This window comes from Microchirus variegatus (genome assembly GCF_963457635.1).
Source record: "Microchirus variegatus genome assembly, chromosome: 9".
In the NCBI taxonomy this organism is placed as follows: Eukaryota; Metazoa; Chordata; class Actinopteri; order Pleuronectiformes; family Soleidae; genus Microchirus; species Microchirus variegatus.
In genome coordinates, this window is record NC_139810.1 from 16,797,307 (window position 1) to 16,815,456 (window position 18,150).

The window sequence follows — 18,150 nt, forward strand, 5'->3', positions numbered from 1 at the left end:
GACGCTTGATTTGTTCTCTCGCGTTTGTCCTTACAGGCTCCGGTAGAAACATGACGTCTCGCTGCTAACAGTGGCTATGCAACCGCGGCCCGCGACCATGTTATTTTACATGACTTTTTGAAACACTACGAAAATTAAACAAAAACTATTATACAGCGACTAGACAATGCAGGAGCACATACTATGTATAAAAAAGTGGATTTTGGGTTATATAAACCCATAAATAGTACACAGTGTCCCTTTAACTGAAAATGCGTTATGATTCCATCTCAAATTTTGGGACCTAAAACGTTTCTAGTATCAATGATGAGCCAATAAGCTTGAGCGTTTGACATACACTACATAATATTTTAGTGTTTAAACTCCAGTCAGATATTTGAAAAAAATAAAGTTCATTGTGTTCTTCTAGTCAACAAACACTAAAGCAGTGGACAGAGATCGATCCACGGGTACCTGGTGCTGTGAAGTAGGCAGAGTGAAATGCCACATCCGGTAGCTCTGCATTGTGGGATGCGGAGTGTGTAGTGGGAACGTGGTGCACATCTGACCAGTCGCTGCCTGTTATTCTGTCCAAGGCATCACGCTGGAGGCAGATGGCCACTTGCTCCTTGCTTTCCTCAGTCTAAGCAGAGGGGCACAAATGTGCTTTACAGTTATTGTACTGCTGTTTTTATTTTTCGGATTATTTGGATGAATGTATCCATGATATAAATATTTACCTGATCATTGCTGCCATTTATCTCCTCATCTACATCCACCACCATTAAAGTACCTGCAAATTAACAAAACAAAAAGAAGGAAATGGAGACAGAAAGGGAGGAGACACAGGTTAATGTGTGTCTGAACAAATGACATTTTCTGGTGGACACAGACACAACATACAAGTATTTAGCCGGACAGAGCACCTTTGGATGATGCCTTCTTTACTGATATTAATTAATGTCCAACCTGGGTAAATAATGGTTAAATAAAAACAAAAAAATAAATGTCTTGTAACAATCATGTACTATATATGTTTACATGTGGTTGGTTAAATCCAATGTCAGCTGTTTTTTATACTTAAGAAAGGTTACTGTGTGTCTTCTGTTGGGGTAAGGTTACTGAAAATTAAAGCAAGAATGGGATGATGTGAAAATATCAAGTCATGATTATGTTGACCAAAATAAATAACAATTAAACATATCATTATGGTGATTCCAAAACGTGTACACCACAAGGTCCTGGAATTACTAGAATGAATTTCAAGTCATTTTCACCCAAAAAGAAACAGCACAATCAACGTATTGTTGAGATTAAACAACAATGATGCATAGAGATTAAATTTGATATCCATCCATCCATTATCTTCTGCTTTATCCTCTACCAGAGGGTCGTGGGGGGTGCTGTATCGTCTCATTGAAATGTTACAGACGTGACCCCAGATTTTAATGGGTTTGTCTATAGAGTCTGGTTTTACTACATGAAGCCTTTAAGAATCCCATGACATGTCTATCTCTTAAAGGGTAATAGATGATTAATGCACAACTATTACACAGTTTTTATAAAACAGATCCTCAACTACAGTTCTGACTATAATCACTCTCTACTTGTCTGCATCCTCTGCCCTAAACTGGGCATACTGGTGTACCTCAAGGATCAGTCTTAGGTCCATTTGTATTCTCATTTTATCTGCATCCCCTAGCACTTAAAATGAAGAAGATCTAGAGATGACACTGGATTATACCAGTCACACAGATTATTATATCACAAGCCTTCATAAAGTCAACAAATGTTCTACATTTTATTTAATTATGCGCTGAATAACCTTGACTAAAAAGGACAAAAAACAAACACACACCCCGTCTGGAGGAGTGACGTTGATGGAACCACTCACCACCTCCAGTAATACTGCATCACCATAAAGCACAAATATACCAGCTGAACGAACAGCAGCATTGTTTTAAATGATTCGTATCACATGCTCTCGTTATTATTATGCTGGTCGTCATTTTCCAGTTTTACCATTAAAAAATTGCTACCTTCCATTAGCTTGCGCACCGCAGCTTTGTGTCCAGCTCCCCCTGCGTGGCTGGTGAGCGCAGCCTCGCCCATTGTCTGGAGTTTGATTGATCTACAACAAGCTCTACAACGTGCGAAGTGAATATCGTGCATGTCCTTAACCAGCCATTCCTTATAAATGTCCTTAGCCAACCAGGTGTCCTGAAATTTGCATTTCCCAGGCATAGTTAGCTCTGAAGTTAGCTGGACCGCTACCTGACAAGCAGCCTTTTCGCGACTCTTCCTCGTGATACGTTCACTGCCATTCGGAATATATTATTATTATTTTTTTTATATATATATATTATTATTTTTTACCACCGAACGTTTTGATTGAAAATAATGTGTATTCATTCTAATACAAATTTATGGAATGTCGACTAATCATTATCGGGACGTCAGCTAGAGTTAATTCACAGGGTGTCTACAAAATATTTAAAAATACTTGAAAATAACTTACGGCAAGAAAGAGGTGTAGTATTTGATGTTGCAGTAAAACGAACGAACTATGTTTGTTGTTTTAATGAAAGTCAAAATGAAGACACAATACACAGAGAACGTATTAACTGCCCTTGGAGTTATCAGTGTCGCTGACTGGTAATCACTTTATGTATTTTCCACTGGACTTAAAGGCAACATAACTCAATTACAGCCGGTCACGTGTGCTGTTTCCACCACTACAAACACAGTGGAGAGAACGCTCTGTGATGTGATTGGTTTACAGCGATGCACGGAAGCTACAGCAAGGACCACATGGACGCACTGTGGTGCTGACTGCTGGGGTTGTGAATAATAACGTTTTCGTGCATAAGTGAAACACATTGTTGGAACGATTGACGCGTTTTGTTAGCGGAATTGGCATTACCCCTAAAAGCAAGCTTTCTCTAGTTTTGAGTCAACAAAAACGCAAGAAGTGCTGTTGCTACACGATTGTTTTGCTAGCTGACAGGCTAACGGTTACTGCATTGCAAAGAAGTTATCAACAACAATGTCTCTGCCAGTTTGTCGTCTTTTGTTTCTCTCCAATTTATTAAAAGGGTGTGCAGGAGTTACTTTATAGTATTGACAACTCAGTAGTTATGACTGATAAAGAGATGGAGACAGCAGCTCTGGTTGCTCCAGTCACAGCTGTGGAGTTCCTCCATGATGCATTTCTCCTGACAGGTAGGCAACAGTTCTTTATGGCTAGGTTCCTGCTGTGGCACATGGCTGCCAGTTGTTTTCATTATCATTTAGTCTGTCATTTGCTTTGTTAATTACCGTGATTAATTCATTAGCCTCCTTATGCTCTGTCTGGTCATTTCGCTGTTTTAATGTGTTCAGACTCTCTAGTAACCAATGTTATGTACTGTCACAGAGGTGCGGATAAACTAGAAATCGTTTATATTTAAGAATCAGAAATGTGTTTAAACTAACTCTGACTGATTCATTGATTATGAAACTAGTACGTTGATAGTTGGTGATTAACTTAGTACATTTTATGTTGCACATTCTGACTATACTCTATCCTTTTGTACATAGTACTATTATTTTATTTATATTCCATGCAAGTTCCAAGAGTTAAGTTTATTCCTTTATTGTAGATTAATTGTGGGAACTAAGCTTCTTTAATGTTGTGTCTTCTTGGAACTTGAATCTAATAGTAGATTGCTAATCAGTTCATTGTCGCAGCCATACTGTGCCCTGCTACAATTATATGTGCAGACTGAAAGGTTTTACCATGCACTTATATTGTCTGTTACCCTTTCTTGGCAGGTGAGGGTCCAGTCTTGACAGTGTACAGTCTAAAACCTCGTCCGAAAGCCTCTGCTTCTCTGAGTCTGCTCCAACACTACAGAATCCACGGCTTAAAACCCAGAAGTCACGCCAGTGACCCAGCAGGAACCAACAGGAAGAATGAGCACGGTTAGGATAACTAGATGTTGTTGATGTGTTTAATGCTTGCTTTTGGTTATTGTTTTCTTTGTTATTATTTATAATTTTAAATTGGGTGGTATAATTTAGTACAGTTACATACAGACAAGTCTTTTACAAGCTCTTGTTTTTTATGAGATGTTGTTTAGGGTATACTCAAAATATCACTTTTCTCATTTGAATCCCCAGGACTCGGCTCCACCACTGAGGCCAAGTTTTATGATCTAGCAGTGTTTGGGGGCAAAGCTGTGAGGCTGGTGAGGCTTCACGTGAATCTCCAGGATGGGGACCATCTGCAGTTTGAGATCTTGAGTCCCCTTATGGAGTTACATGACTGGGTCCTGGACGTTTGCTGGCTTTCTGGGGACAAACACTCACCTCTCTGTGTGGCTCTGGCCCACAACAGTGCTCTTCTCCTGGATGTAAATACAGGAACTCCCCTGGCTCAGTGTTCCTGTCTGGAGGGATGCCTGCTATACTCCTCCCTCCTTCTAGTACATGAATCTTGGGCGAATGCTGTCTTAGTAGGAGGGACTGTTTTCAACCAGCTAGTTATTTGGAAGCCTGGGGAAGGTGAAAGTTATTCTGAACGTAAAGCTCCAGTTGAAAGACGTCTGCTGGGTCACAGTGGGGTCATCTTCAACATCTCATATCTCCGGGAGAATGGATGGCTGGCGTCAGCCTCTGATGATCGCAGTGTAAGGGTGTGGGGTGTTGGTGCTCTAGGTGGGCCTGGGGGGGAATGTGGGGACTTGAACGCAGCTTGTTTAAGGGTCTTATATGGACATCAGGCTCGGGTCTTCTCAGTGCGTCTCTCCTCTGTTAAAGTGTTCAGTGCTGGGGAAGACGGAGCCTGTTTGGTCTGGGACTGCACCGGAGGTGGGAAGGTGGTTCGGACCATGAAGGGACACAGAGCAGGGGGTGTGCGTGCACTGGCAGTCAGTGAGGGGATAGGAGATGAAGAGAGATGGGTGGCTACAGGGGGGGCAGATGGAGGGGTGAGGTTGTGGAGGATAAAGGAGAGAGATGAGAGGAACGATAATGTAGATGAAGCGGTAACAGAGAAGCTAACTGACATGAAGTTCCCTGAAGACAGCCTGCCTAAAGTGGTCTGTGTTGCAGGAGAAGAGGGTGACAATCCAAGTTGGAGCCAGAGTAAGGTTGTGGTTTGCACTGATCAAGGAATAGTTTATCAATACAGCAATGGACAGTGGGAGACTGTATGGAAAGGGACTCCTGATTTTCAGTCCTACTGTGTGATGGAAACAGTGTCCATCAATGTGAAAGACTCTATATCTAAAGTTAATTTATGTGCTGTAGGAAATCTCAGTGGGTCTGTTCAGGTCTTTCCCCTTTCTCATCCTCAATCTGGGATTATTCTCAAAGGAGGTTCAGGAAAGGTCCATAGTCTTATTTGGCAAGAAGGAGAGGAAGGCATGTGTTTACTAGCATCTGCTGCTGAGGGACTTGTCTATCGCTGGTGTATAGCGGTAAACCAAAATGAAAACAGTTCCTTAGCTTTCAGTGTAAATCCTCTTCCTCCTTTTGTCCTTCCACCTTGTGCCAAACGCTGGTTGTTGGCTGCAGTGTGCCTCCACTCCAGGTCACAGGAGGCGGCAATGTGGGTTTGTGGAGACAGGAGAGGGTCCCTGCTTTTGTTTCAGGAAGCAGGAAAAGTTGTTCAAAAGAAGGGAGATGATGCACAAGCAGATAAAGGTTTACTAATAGGCACAGAAGAGGAGAAGCTGCAGCCATTAAGCTGTCTTTTTGGGGTGCATGGAAAACAAGGTGTTACATCAGTGTTTGAATACCAAGGACTTCTATACAGCACTGGCAGAGATGGCTGTGTGAGAGTTTTTAGAGTGCAGTCAACACGGCCAGAAAAACTTGAGCAAAGTAGAAAAAGTGATTGTGAAAAAACTCAAGAGAACAAAGAACAGCTTCAGCTGGAGGTTCTGCGAGTTCAGCGGGCCTGTAAGGGAATGGAGTGGCTGGAGAGAGTTTTAATTCTTGAGCCTGAAACTTCAGAGCCAGAGGAGGTCAAAGATGAATGTGAGACGCAGCACAGCTTTAAAGGAGGAGATATACAGACAGACAACAAAGGACGAGAAGCCAGGTTTGTCATTGCTGGCTTCTATGCTGACCACTTTATGGTTTGGGACCCAGTGAGGCAGGAGAGGTTGTTAACAGTGCCTTGCGGTGGAGGGCATCGCTCTTGGAGTCTCTGGCCTTCAAACAAAAGAGTTTGGTCTGGATATGGAGCTCTGGTCTTCATTAAGCACAAGGCTGTTCTGGCTTCACAACCACCTGGAAATGAACAAAGCTGGGATGGTGGGACAGTAAGGACTGGAGGATGGACCCTGAGAGAGGGCATCCACGGGAAGGGGATCGGGTGTGTATGCAGGCTGGGGAGGATAGAGGGAAGTAGTTCAATCTCTCAAACAACTGTAAATATTACTGGGAAAAAGGACGTGGACAGAGATCAGGGGCCTTGGGAGGTGGTGGTGACAGGAGGAGAAGATACCTGCTTGACTGTCATGGCGGTGCATCCCAATTCTGGCAACATCAAAGTTCTCTCGGTTATAACTGACCACATTTCAAGTGTACGGACGGTAACGGCACTAACACGTGTAGAGGGAGGGAGCGATCACCTGTCACAGTCTCTCTCAGCCCTGCTCTTCTCAGCTGGTGGCCGTGCTCAAATGCAGTGTTACCGGCTGTTGATTGGCTGGGACAGGCACAGATTGGTTCCCTCCTGCCAGGTGATCCAGGTGGCCAGTCACAGATTGGACGAACAGTGGGAGAGGAGGCGGAACCGACACAAGACGGTGAAAACGGACCCAGAAACGAGGTGAGTAAATGGTTGTGATGTTGAAAACTGATGAACTTGAAGAAACTGATGTTCTATCATTTTTAAGACAATTTAAATGTTCCTCATTTTGAACCTCTTCCTCCTAATCCACCCTTGTTTTGTCTACATTCCCTTCATTCCTTTATTCCAGTGTCCATCGCCATGAGGAAAAAAAACACATAAACTATCTATATACTGCATATCAACCAATCCCCTATTACTTCCTGTGTCTCCCTCAGTCTTATCAAGTGTGTCGGTGTCTTTTCAGGTACATGTCCATAGTGGTGTTGGATGAGAGAGCAGACTGTGTGCTTCTGGCCTTGGCCTGCAGTGATGGAGCTGTCAGGTAGGTGCTGAAATGTGTGGTTACTTTTAAGTATGCAGCATTTTACTTTATTTCTTCATGCTACAAAACCTGTCTCCTTTTATGTCTCCTGAACTCCATCACTATCTTTTCCAGATTGTTTTCTGTTAGTGAAGCTAAACGTCAGTTTGATTTGCTGTGGGAGACGTTTTACCACCAGCGCTGTGTGCTCAGTGTCGCCACCTGCAGCCTGGAGGATGGAAAAGGACACAGGTGGGCGAATGTTTTCACCTTTCTCACAAGTTAATGGTTGTTTTTTTTGGACAGAAGTTTATGGATAAATTATTATACTTTTAATTTTTATAAGTGTACACTCACCTGATTATATGGATAGTTTGATGTGTATATAAAATATATACTGCATGTTTGTACAAATATTATACATTATATTATATTATACTCAAGGTATCAGCTATGTCATTGATGTTAACCATGTGTTTGTTGTTTTCTGCTCCTAAAAAAAGTTTAAACCCACAATTAACTGCTTTCTCTAACTTTCACTTCAGTTTACATAAACAATCAAATATTAGCACAATAATTATTGATATAATTGTGGTAACATTTGGGCATATCACCCAAACCTAACTGTGGTAATATTTCTGTGAATCAATTCATTCATTCATAATAATCCACCATTTTCTCAGGTATAAGCTGCTGTTCAGTGCTGCAACAGATGGGAAAATTGCAGTTTGGAATTTAACCGAAGATTCTACCTCATCTGACTCTTCAAGAAGTGCTCCAACTCCTCCAATCCCCTGCCTGGAAGTCCCTGCACATCAGAGCGGTATTAACTCATTGGCTGTTTGGGTAGAGAAACACGGACAAGCAGATGGTAGTTGCCTGGTAACTGTTGCTAGTGGAGGAGATGATGGGCAGCTGACAGTGTCCCTGATCAGGGTGCAGTACCCAGAAGATGGGATCACTGGGGGCAGCAGAGGATTTTCTCAGATTTCTGATCCAAATTTTTCTGCACCAACCCAGCTCCAGCCTTCAGATCAGCTCCAACTCCATCTCCACACCCACTCCCACATCTCACTTGCCCATGCTGCCCCTCTGACTGCTTTAAAGCTCCTGTCCCCAGGCCTTTTAGTCTCTACTTCTTCAGATCAGAGGGTTTGCCTGTGGAGGGTCTGCAGTACCGGTATCAGCCACAGAAAGACGCTGTGTTCTCACGTTGCAGATGCTGCTGGTCTCTCGGTGTGGGAGGGGCAGATGATAGACACAGAGGAGGTCGATGATAAAGAGAGCAGGACAGAGAATCGGACAGGATTAGAAAATGAGGATAGGACCACAGAGCGTGAGGTTGATGTGAGGCTCTATGAGGAAATGGGTGAAGTGACTATGAGTGAGACTGGTGACCAAATTTGTAAGACCAGTGATGAGAAAGGAGGTGAGACGACAAATAAGACGAAGAGTGATTATTCTGTTAAAACAGGAAGTTTAGTGAACACACAGACAGGTGAGAAAGATTGTTGTGAGAGGAGGAGAAAGAGCGGGAGGACAGGATGGGTTCTGGTCTGTGGTCAGGGCCTGCAGCTACTCAGAGTAAGAAATAATGAGATGTGACCTTATACATTACTGTGCAAACATTTTAGGCTTGTTTTAGCGATGCTATCATGAAGGTGGAGTATCATTATTTCTCAATCACTGTATCCGAACACATCCAGAAAATATGGGGAACATAATATGCAGTTACATTAATTATTTTACATTTATTTCATGTTTGAGCATGCTTGAACATCACATACACTTAAATGACAGTTTGCTAAACTATAAGATCAACTTTCAGTTACATCATTCCAATCCGAATGCCAATGATCAAAGAATTTGTCAGACAAAGCTTCCCCAAAGACCTTTGTACTGTTTACAGTTTACACAGTATTTTGGAAAATAATGTAAAGTATCACAAACTTACTGAATTAAATTGTTTACATTATGGATTAATTATCTGAAAAGGGACAAGTATAAAGTAACATTACGTTTTCTGTCCATGTACAGTTTTATTAAATGGTTCTTAAACGGTATGATGTAGTGTTTGGTGTTTACTGAGGTCAAACCTGTTTCAAAACCCACATGAAAACCATCTCTGATGTGCTCGACCTATCTGTGGCCTCTGTCAGGGAAGAGGTCCACTTTGTACAAAAATGGCTGACATGTATTATACTTAATAAAGCAAAACAGACAGACTAATATGGCCATGCATAACCTCTGTGGTGGAGGATCCCTGTATAGACCTGACTGGTGCTGGTGTATACAGGGTTCCCGCGGGTCCTAAATAAATCCTTAAAATGTTTTTGAAAACTGCCTTAAATAGACATGGGTCATTGTAAGAAAGAAGTTAAGTTGATATTTAGGTAAATGTCTCCCGCTGCCTATGTGCCCTTGTTTGTTATGACACCATGCAGAACAATGAGCGAGTAGAGAACAAATGACGTGATGCCTTCCAAGATCTCTGGCTCACCAGAGAACATTTCAAAGACTGGCTTGTCCCAGATCTCAAGGACAATCATTTGTTCAGATGCAGAGTGTGCTGAAAATCATTAAAAGTGGACACCAGGGGCGAAAGAGCTCTTACAAGTTGCCCTCTCAGCTTAAGCTGTCAGCACATTCAGTCCTTGAATTTGAGGGAATTGGTCCTTGAAAAGTCATTGAATTTAATGTCAACAAAGGGGAATATTGTTTTCAAATGGGGAAAAAAATGTGTAAACACTCTGTTCCTCACAGTTATAATTTAGGAGCTAATTTCAGACTTTTTCTTTTAACATTTGAGATGTTTGTGTTTCTTCCTCTTTGTTACTTTTCCTCTTTGCTGAAATCTTTCATTTAAGACAACCCACTTGGCTCATGCCCATTTAAAACCTAAACACACCTTTCTATGATCTTTTAGATTTGTGAGCCTCACTTTTAAAGTCTTTTGTCATTATTTATATTTGATTCCACTGTCACACTTTGCTCTTTGCAGTGATCAGTCCACAGTTTGTGGAGTAATTTGCATATTTTGTGTGTGTCTGTGTGTGTGTTTGCACTGCTGTTCTGAGTGTGACCATGCGTATGTGTGCTGACTTGCAGCCAGCTGGCTGATACAGATGATCTGTGTGCGAGTGTGAGGTCCAGGATACGTCAGAGTACTTTAAGTGGTTGACTGCAGGCATACATGAATATTTCAATATTTTAGCCTCGTCTCATGTTGCCTTTTGTCGAGCACCCATCTCACCTCCTGTCACTCACAGCAGAGATAAATGACGAAAAGAGAGGAAACTGAACAGTTGAGGAGTAAAGATGGATCAAATAAGGCACCTAAGAAGAGAGAAAAAGACAAAAAGAAAAGAAAAGAAATGATAATTTGTTCCAACAGTGGAAAAGGAAAGAAGAAGGAGGCTGAGCCGGAATACTTGAGTGACAACCACTCTCACCTACAAGGGGAAGGAAGAGTGAAAGCTAGCCTGAAGGGGGGGTGGGGGGGGTCGAGAAAGGGAAATTGAGAAGGTACCTGTTGCTCTTAGCTGCTGTTATTCGCTTCAGAGAAGAGAAAAAGATGAGAAAGACAGAAATGAGGAAGGGGAATAAGTAAGGAAATTACAAGGGAGAAAAGGGCAGGAAAGCAAAGGAAGACTAAATTGTTTAGCAAGAGACAATGATGCGTTCCAAATCTAAGGGGAAGAGGAGACTTTTCAGTCTGCAAATAACACGTGGAGAGAAATGAAGTGAGGAATCATCAGAATCATCTCTGTGTGCTTTTTGCGGACATTTCCTGTGTGTGCAAGTGTGTCTGAGTTTGTTGTGTGGTCAAGGAAGGAGCTGCCGTCAACGTGCAGGAGCAGTTAACACCCAAAAAGGTATGAACACGCACACTCTATTACAGCTTTCGACCACTTCTTCTCACATTGTGACTTTTCCTTCCTTTTCCTGTGTCCATAATCTGCAGCAAAATATCCATATAACCACAGCTCTCTGAGCAAAAAGATCCTAGTTGATGCCAGAGATCAGAGACTGGTTCAACCTGAATGAAAGAATGCATGGTAACAGCAACTTATTATTTATATCACCACATGTTATAACCAGAATATGCAGAAGACAATCTCTGAACAAATACAAGCTTGTATTTTTAACTTAAGCCTCAGAAGAAACAAACTTCCTAAAATGTGGAAGTCTGCGTTCGTCCTGCTTAAAGGAGACGAACCCTAAAACGCGAACAATTACGGGCCTATTTCCAAATTCTGTATTCTGGCGAAAGTATTCGAAAAATTGGTTTGCGATCAATTGAAGGAATTTTTGTCTGTTCTACGAGTTCGGACCGAAATGGGGAAAAAAAAGCTTTCAGTTTCTCTGCCCCCTCTGCTTGGAATGCCCTCCAAACTCAACTTAAATTGCAAGCTTTTATTTCACTGGGAGCTTTCCGCTCCATCTTAAAAGACAACATAGCTCCACTGAACAGAGCCTATGTTCTTAAATTGTAACTGCGACCACAACTCCTGCACTTTATACGTTTATCTAGTTGCACTCTTATATTTCAATGTTTATTTTGTAAACGTTGCCTTCCTGTTTCTTATTTAACCATGAGGTGTGCTGCTGCCTTTCTTGGCCAGGTCGCCCTTGTGAAAGAGAACTTGATCTCAATGGGTCATTTATCTGGTTAAATAAAGGTTAAATGCATATATACCATATTATGGTATAGATCCATTCACTCACTGGATGAGTATATTATACTAAGTATACAGTTTTACAGTTTCTAGATGCGAATTATACCTGAAGGCCAGCATATCTGAGGACACACTGATAACTACGTTGTTCTGAAATTATCTTTTTTGTTCTATAGATTTCTGATTTTAGGCTTCCACATTTGAGATGTCACGTCAGCCGTTGCCCTTTATTGGTTCATCTGGAAGAAAAACAGCAGGTAAGTCATCTACATGATGGTGGCTGTTTGATTTAGTATTGTTGTTGTCTTTCATTTAAGGACATCTCAGTCCTGTGTATTACTCTATGTTGGTATGAATTTACCTTATTACATTAAGTCATCAGGTAAGTTTGCAGCAACATGTCATGAAAATCTAGACTGTGCAAGACTGTGCAGTTTGGTGGATTTAGTGGTGGATAAATATTTTATCCTTTAGGTCACCAGCGCCCCCATCAGGCCAATCGCCAGAAGCGCAGCAGACAGCAGCACTCCTCTTCCTCCAATTCACATCCACACCCAGGACCTCCTTCAATCCTCCTCCCAGATACCACAGTGGCACCCTGGGGAGTCCTCCCTCTATCTGATACCTCCTTTACCTCAATCCCAACACCTCCTCCTCCACGACCTGCTCCACCACCCGCACCTCCACTCCCTCCTGCTCCTCAGCCAACGCCATCCACCCCTTTTCATGAGAGACTGAACAAAGACCAAGAAGATTCAAGTTCAAGTGTTCCCTCTGAGGTCCCGTCTCCACCTCCAGCTGGCCTCCAGGACATTACAGGTATGGTGGGAACAAAAGCTAAACTATATATATGTATATATATTTTTCTGAAATAAGTTGACCTTTTTCCAAAAGACATAAACAAAAATGTACACAAATATTCCCCACCTTCCTTTGCCACCATCAGCTGCACGAGTATCCGTTCGCTGCACTTTATCCTCACGTGTTTGCAACTACCGCTTAGATTTCTAGTCGGGTTGTAATTAAATATTATGAATAATTGATCCATCCAATCCAATTGAGTTTGAACAGCTGTGACTGTTTCAGCACTCAGCCCAATCATAATGTAGTGAAGTGTTCAGATGATCCTCATTTTGCTCACAAATAATCCAGGTAGCCATAAAGTTTCTGAGGATGACTGTGTAGGATTTGTGTATATTAATACATGCAAAACTGTTGACATGCTGTCTGTTGGACACCAAATCAGTCGGTGACACCGTCAAGCACGTCACCTCCTTCAAATATTTAGGTGTGCACATTGACGATGGCCTTAGCTGACACACACACACACAGACACAGGTGGCAAGTGTTTGCCTCCATATTCTCAGATGACTCCAACTGTTCGGTGTCTGTAAGAATTATTATTGTTAACCTTTGACAGCGCAACAATTTAATCCATTCTTAGCTAACGGCGTCACCTGATGAAAAAAGAAACAAAATAACGAAAAACTAAAATTGAAAAAACATTTCCGTTAACTGAAATAAAATATATATGTAAATATATGTTTAAGTTTTATATTTATTTTTTCTCTGCGGACAATTTTGAAAGGTTGTATTTGATTATTCATGCATAATAAAAACATGTGGGACATAAGGTAAAAGCATGTTAGACATAAAAGTCATTATGTAGTGAATTAGCTTGAGCTCCCTGAGACTCCTGGCTCACAAACAATATGATGTGTCTCATGAGGGTTATTTATTATTATTTTTGATTTATCTTGTGATGTTCATATGGGTCTTAAGACTATATTTTTTACTTATCTGCACACTAAGTATATTCAACCTCGGCAGTATTATGCACCGTTACTTGTCGACTGTTATATTTGATTCAGGGATGGTTGTTCATCTGTCCTAAAGCATTTTCCAAGGCATCTTTTGCTGTCATTTTAATGACACAATAGTGACTTTTGCACCTGGTAAACACTCCACATTACAAAACAACTAAAACCAAAGCATTAAAGCACTAAAACTAAGCATTTACAAAAAATAAAAATGAATAAAAAAAAAGCAAATCTGCTGAAATTAAAATTAAGTAAATTTAAAAACAAAGAGTCAAAACTAAGTAAAAACTGAAACTCCTTTGGCTAAATCTCAGATTCACGAACTGGTGAAGACAGCAAATAATATGATGGGTCCTCTTCAAGACAAATTTCAAGACGAATAAAGAAATGTTGACTTTTGTAAATAATTAACACATTATCTCTGCCTGCTATGACAGTATATATAGTGAAACAATTTATACTTCTTGATATTTAGGTGGAGAAGAGTTGGTAATTGACAAACACAGTGGCCCAAATGAAAGTCTCATGTATGATCTTGTTAATAGCTTATTTAATAATAATTTTATTTTACTTTCCATTTTTGGAAATGTCAGTTTAATATTAACAAAAGAAAATGAAATAACTCCATGAGCTTTCTGCAGCAGTGTTAATGTTCCACTTTTAATGGCAGCCATGAATTTCTACCCTTCTGTGTCTGTGGGTGCAGGAGGTCGAGGGCTGCGAGCGAGTCAGAGGGTGTTGCCCCAGAGTCGAGTGCCCCGTCCTCCCCGCCTTCCACCGCTGCGTCAGGTCACCAGTCTCAGCTTCTCTCGGAGCTTCACGTTCTCCTTCTTCGAGCTGCCGCTGCACCAGTCGCCTCACTGCCGGGCTGAACGCATCAGAAATCTCATGCTGCTTTTGAGACAGATACATTACTGATGAGTCACAGCTCCACTTTATATTGTCATACTTACCTATGCACAGAGGACTGAGGCAGTGATTTCCTCAGAGATATGGGTTTTAGTGTTGAGATCTTCAGATGTATAGGCAACTGGACTGGCTTTAGTTGAGTTGAAAATGTTTCGCCCCACATTCAAGAAGCTTCTCTGAAGCTCTGTCCCTCTATATTGACACATATTTTGTTATATTCAGTCTTGTTCTCCTTTAGACTTTCCTTATTTATGTTTCTTTGCAGCATGGGAAGTTATTTCCAGTGCTCGTGTAGCAATCATTTCACCAAATGCAGAACCACCGATAGGAGCACCCCGTTCCCTCGTCTCCTGTCATGCTGCAGATTACAGAAACCAGAGGAGGTGCTGAGGTCAAATTATCAATAGTGCAGTGAATAAAGTTTGACTTTTTTTTTTCCAATGAAACTAAGAAACAAAGAATCTCTTTTGTGTCGGTCTATTTACAGTTTGAGTTTTTGAAAGAAAATTCAGATTTTATTTACTTGATAAAAATAAATTTGACTTCTGACTCACTCATCGCCCTCTGTACTTTGGTAACAGGAGATGTAATGAAACCAGTGATGGAGAGATTAAGCGAGACATTTTGCAGAGAGATGGTGATGATTGTTGCTGAGATTTGATTATTAGGTGAGAGGACCAAGGATGGAGTTTCTGGAGTCAGAGATGAGTCAAGAAAGACCTTGAGTGTCTTGAAAGGTGCCTTCAAATATAATGCATTATTATTATTATTATTATTATTATTATTATAAAGACGTCAGGACAACATGCCTGTTGCCTTCCTCTGCTGATGCATAGAGCTTGACCTTGAGCAGGACTGTGCAGTTCAGTATCATGTAAGTTGGGGTTCAAGTTGATTTGAGATTCTCAATTGTACATGGGCAGTCGCCTATCATTGCATTGGTTTTATTCAGTTTGTTAAATACTGAAATCAATGAAAGTCAGAGGTAGAGCAAGAATGTGTTGCAAAGTGAGGACCTCAGATTTCCAACAGTCAAAACAAGTCAACTTTATTTATTTTTATTTTTTTTTCTGGACCAGCTGGAGTTGCTGGACAGATGACTGGTCTGACCCAACATACAGAGAATTACAATAATCCAGCCGAGATTTTCTAAAAGCATAGACTAGCGTCTCATAGTCCTTGGCGATGAGCCTTAGTTGGAAAAAAGCTTGACTTTACGACCGCCGAGATTTGTTGGGTGGATTTAAAAGCACTGTCAAAGTGGAAGCCAAGGCTTTTAACAGAAGTGTGGATTCTTGGGGCCAGATGACCCAGTGAGTGATCGGGGGTGACCAAACACGATGACTTCTGTTTTGTTTTCGTTCAGGTGAAGACAGTTTAGAGTCATCCATGACTGCAGTATGGGCTGAAGAGTGTCCCCGTTTACCCATTTAAGAGGCTGATACATTTGCACATCATCAGCAAAAAAAAAATGGAAGGATAGAGAATATTTTGGGAATATTGATCCCAGAGGCAGCATGTAAGGAGACAATAGTTATGTCTCTGGTGTTTGTCTCCTTCTCTGTTCTACTTGTTTGACTCAATCCTTCTGTCCTGTTTTTCACAGGAGACCATTGTGACAGTGTTCTGTCCATCTGTCTGTCTGTCTGCCATAAACCTACACACACTGTAACTAACACAAAACGGTGGACACCGGTTGATTTAGCAGAGCAGTCATAACTGCAGTGACAGGTCACAGTGACTTATTGCCCACTGACAGCATGTTAATTCAAACATGTATGCTGTGCGTTGTTCTCTTTAGTCTCGGTGGTTTTTTAACCTTTTGACAATGTAAGCCTACTTTTTTTGTTGTGGTAGGCTTACAAATAGATATACTGTGGTGTTGTGTTGTATTTCCCTGCAGGGGACGAGAGCCAGAGCGCTGTGAATGTACTGTACTGTAGTTCTTTCTCAGATGTTGCCGACTGCTCTTTGCTGGGTGAATAGAGCACAGCTTTTCTGAGACATGTTTGTTCTGTCAGTGATGTTAGTCATCATGTTTATTTCAAGAGTTTTTTTTTCAGTGCTTTGTATCACCATCTGCAGCCCTGAGGATGCAGAAGGCAAAATGCGATTCTTTGATTTGGGGCCCCTCGCTATGAAAAACCCACTCTCTCACAGCAGTGTTCCAACTCCTCCAATCCCCTGCTCCGGCATTCCCACCCAGTAGAGCAGCATTAACTCATTGGCTGTTAGGGCAGAGAAATGGGGACAAAATGGTTGCCTAGTAACTGTTGTTAGTGGCAGTGATGAGCAGCTGACAGTGTCCATGATCAGGGTGCAGTACCCAGAGGATGGGAAGGCTGGGGGCAGCAGAGGGTTTCTGAGCCACTTATATTTTCACAAGCTCAGTTCCAACTGTCAAAGCAGCAAATCATTTCTGCACTCACTCCCACATCCGAGTGGCTGCTCCTCTGATCGCAAATAAAGCTCCTAACCCCAGGCCTCAAGGTCAAGGTCTCTCCTTCTTCTGATGAGAGGATTTGCCTGTGGAGTGTCTGCAGTACCGCTATCAGCCACAGAGTGACGCTGTGCTCTCATGTTTGTACTGTAGACGCTGCTGGACTTTCAGTGTGGGAAGGGCAGATGATAGACATGGAGGAGGGAGATGATGAACGGAAGATGCAAGTGTGAGCAGGAGAGTGTAGACGGGGAGATGCGCAGAGAGAATCAGGCAGGATTATAGAATCTGAGGATGAAACCACAGAGCGTGAGGTCGGCGTGAGGTTCTGTGAGGAAACCGATGATAAGGCGGAGGCCGGTGACCCAGAAACTGGCAGTGCAGTTTAGAGAAAAAGTATAAAGATTTCAGACACAGTTGTGAGAGCACAAACAGAGAGAGAGGACAGGAGGGCTGCTGCTCTGTGGTCAGGGCTGCCATCTACTTTCTAGATTTTTTAAATGCAGAGACTGCATATAGAATAAATGGGATTAATTACGAATAAATAACAATGTTATAAATGGTTTTCTTCTCCAGCATTTTAAGATGTCTGATGTCTGAAGAACATCCAGGCAAACTAAAAATGTCTGGAAACAGGCTTCACTTCTGCTGCTGACAGTGAGTCGATATACCATAACATAACATAACATGTGATGGCTGTTTCAAAAGTACATTAAAACCATCTCCCAATGTGTTTGGACCATCTGTGGTCTATTTCAGGGGGAAAAACTACACTTTGCACAAACATGGCTGAACTGACGATATTTTTTTCATACATTATGTTATACATCAACCATCTGGTAAGTGAAAAAATTGAATAAATCTGCAGAGAACCTTGGGACTTAACTTTTTAGAGGAAATGTTAAAGAACGAGGCCAAACCCAAGATTGCCTTTACCGAATATGGACACGCATCTTATTTCTGCTTTAAATCTAGCTTATACTTCCTGACACTATATGATTTAAAACTAGTCACTGACACGTGATGATGACACTGGGCGGAACATAAGAAAATGGCATCATAACATCTTTGCATAAACAGTTCTGTTAACACAGCCCCAGGGTAATGCAATATTATTTCAATTTATGTAAAATCATGCTCATGTGTATTGTGCACAGCGGTTATATTGATTATTA

General features: G+C 41.6%; 1 protein-coding gene across 1 annotated transcript; it reads left to right on the forward strand.

Annotated features, from left to right (window-relative positions):
- Positions 1 to 3,079: 3,079 nt before the first annotated feature.
- Positions 3,080 to 14,544, forward strand: LOC310932146 (tRNA (34-2'-O)-methyltransferase regulator WDR6-like; the record flags this gene model as incomplete). The annotated part of the gene is made up of 8 exons (XM_083895439.1): positions 3,080 to 3,201; positions 3,793 to 3,942; positions 4,141 to 6,802; positions 7,071 to 7,148; positions 7,263 to 7,379; positions 7,811 to 8,556; positions 12,281 to 12,625; positions 14,333 to 14,544. The coding sequence occupies exons 1-8, from the start codon at positions 3,117 to 3,119 to the stop codon at positions 14,542 to 14,544; spliced, it is 4,395 nt and encodes a 1,464-aa protein (XP_083751565.1). The 5' UTR covers positions 3,080 to 3,116.
- Between the last annotated feature and the right edge of the window lie 3,606 nt (positions 14,545 to 18,150).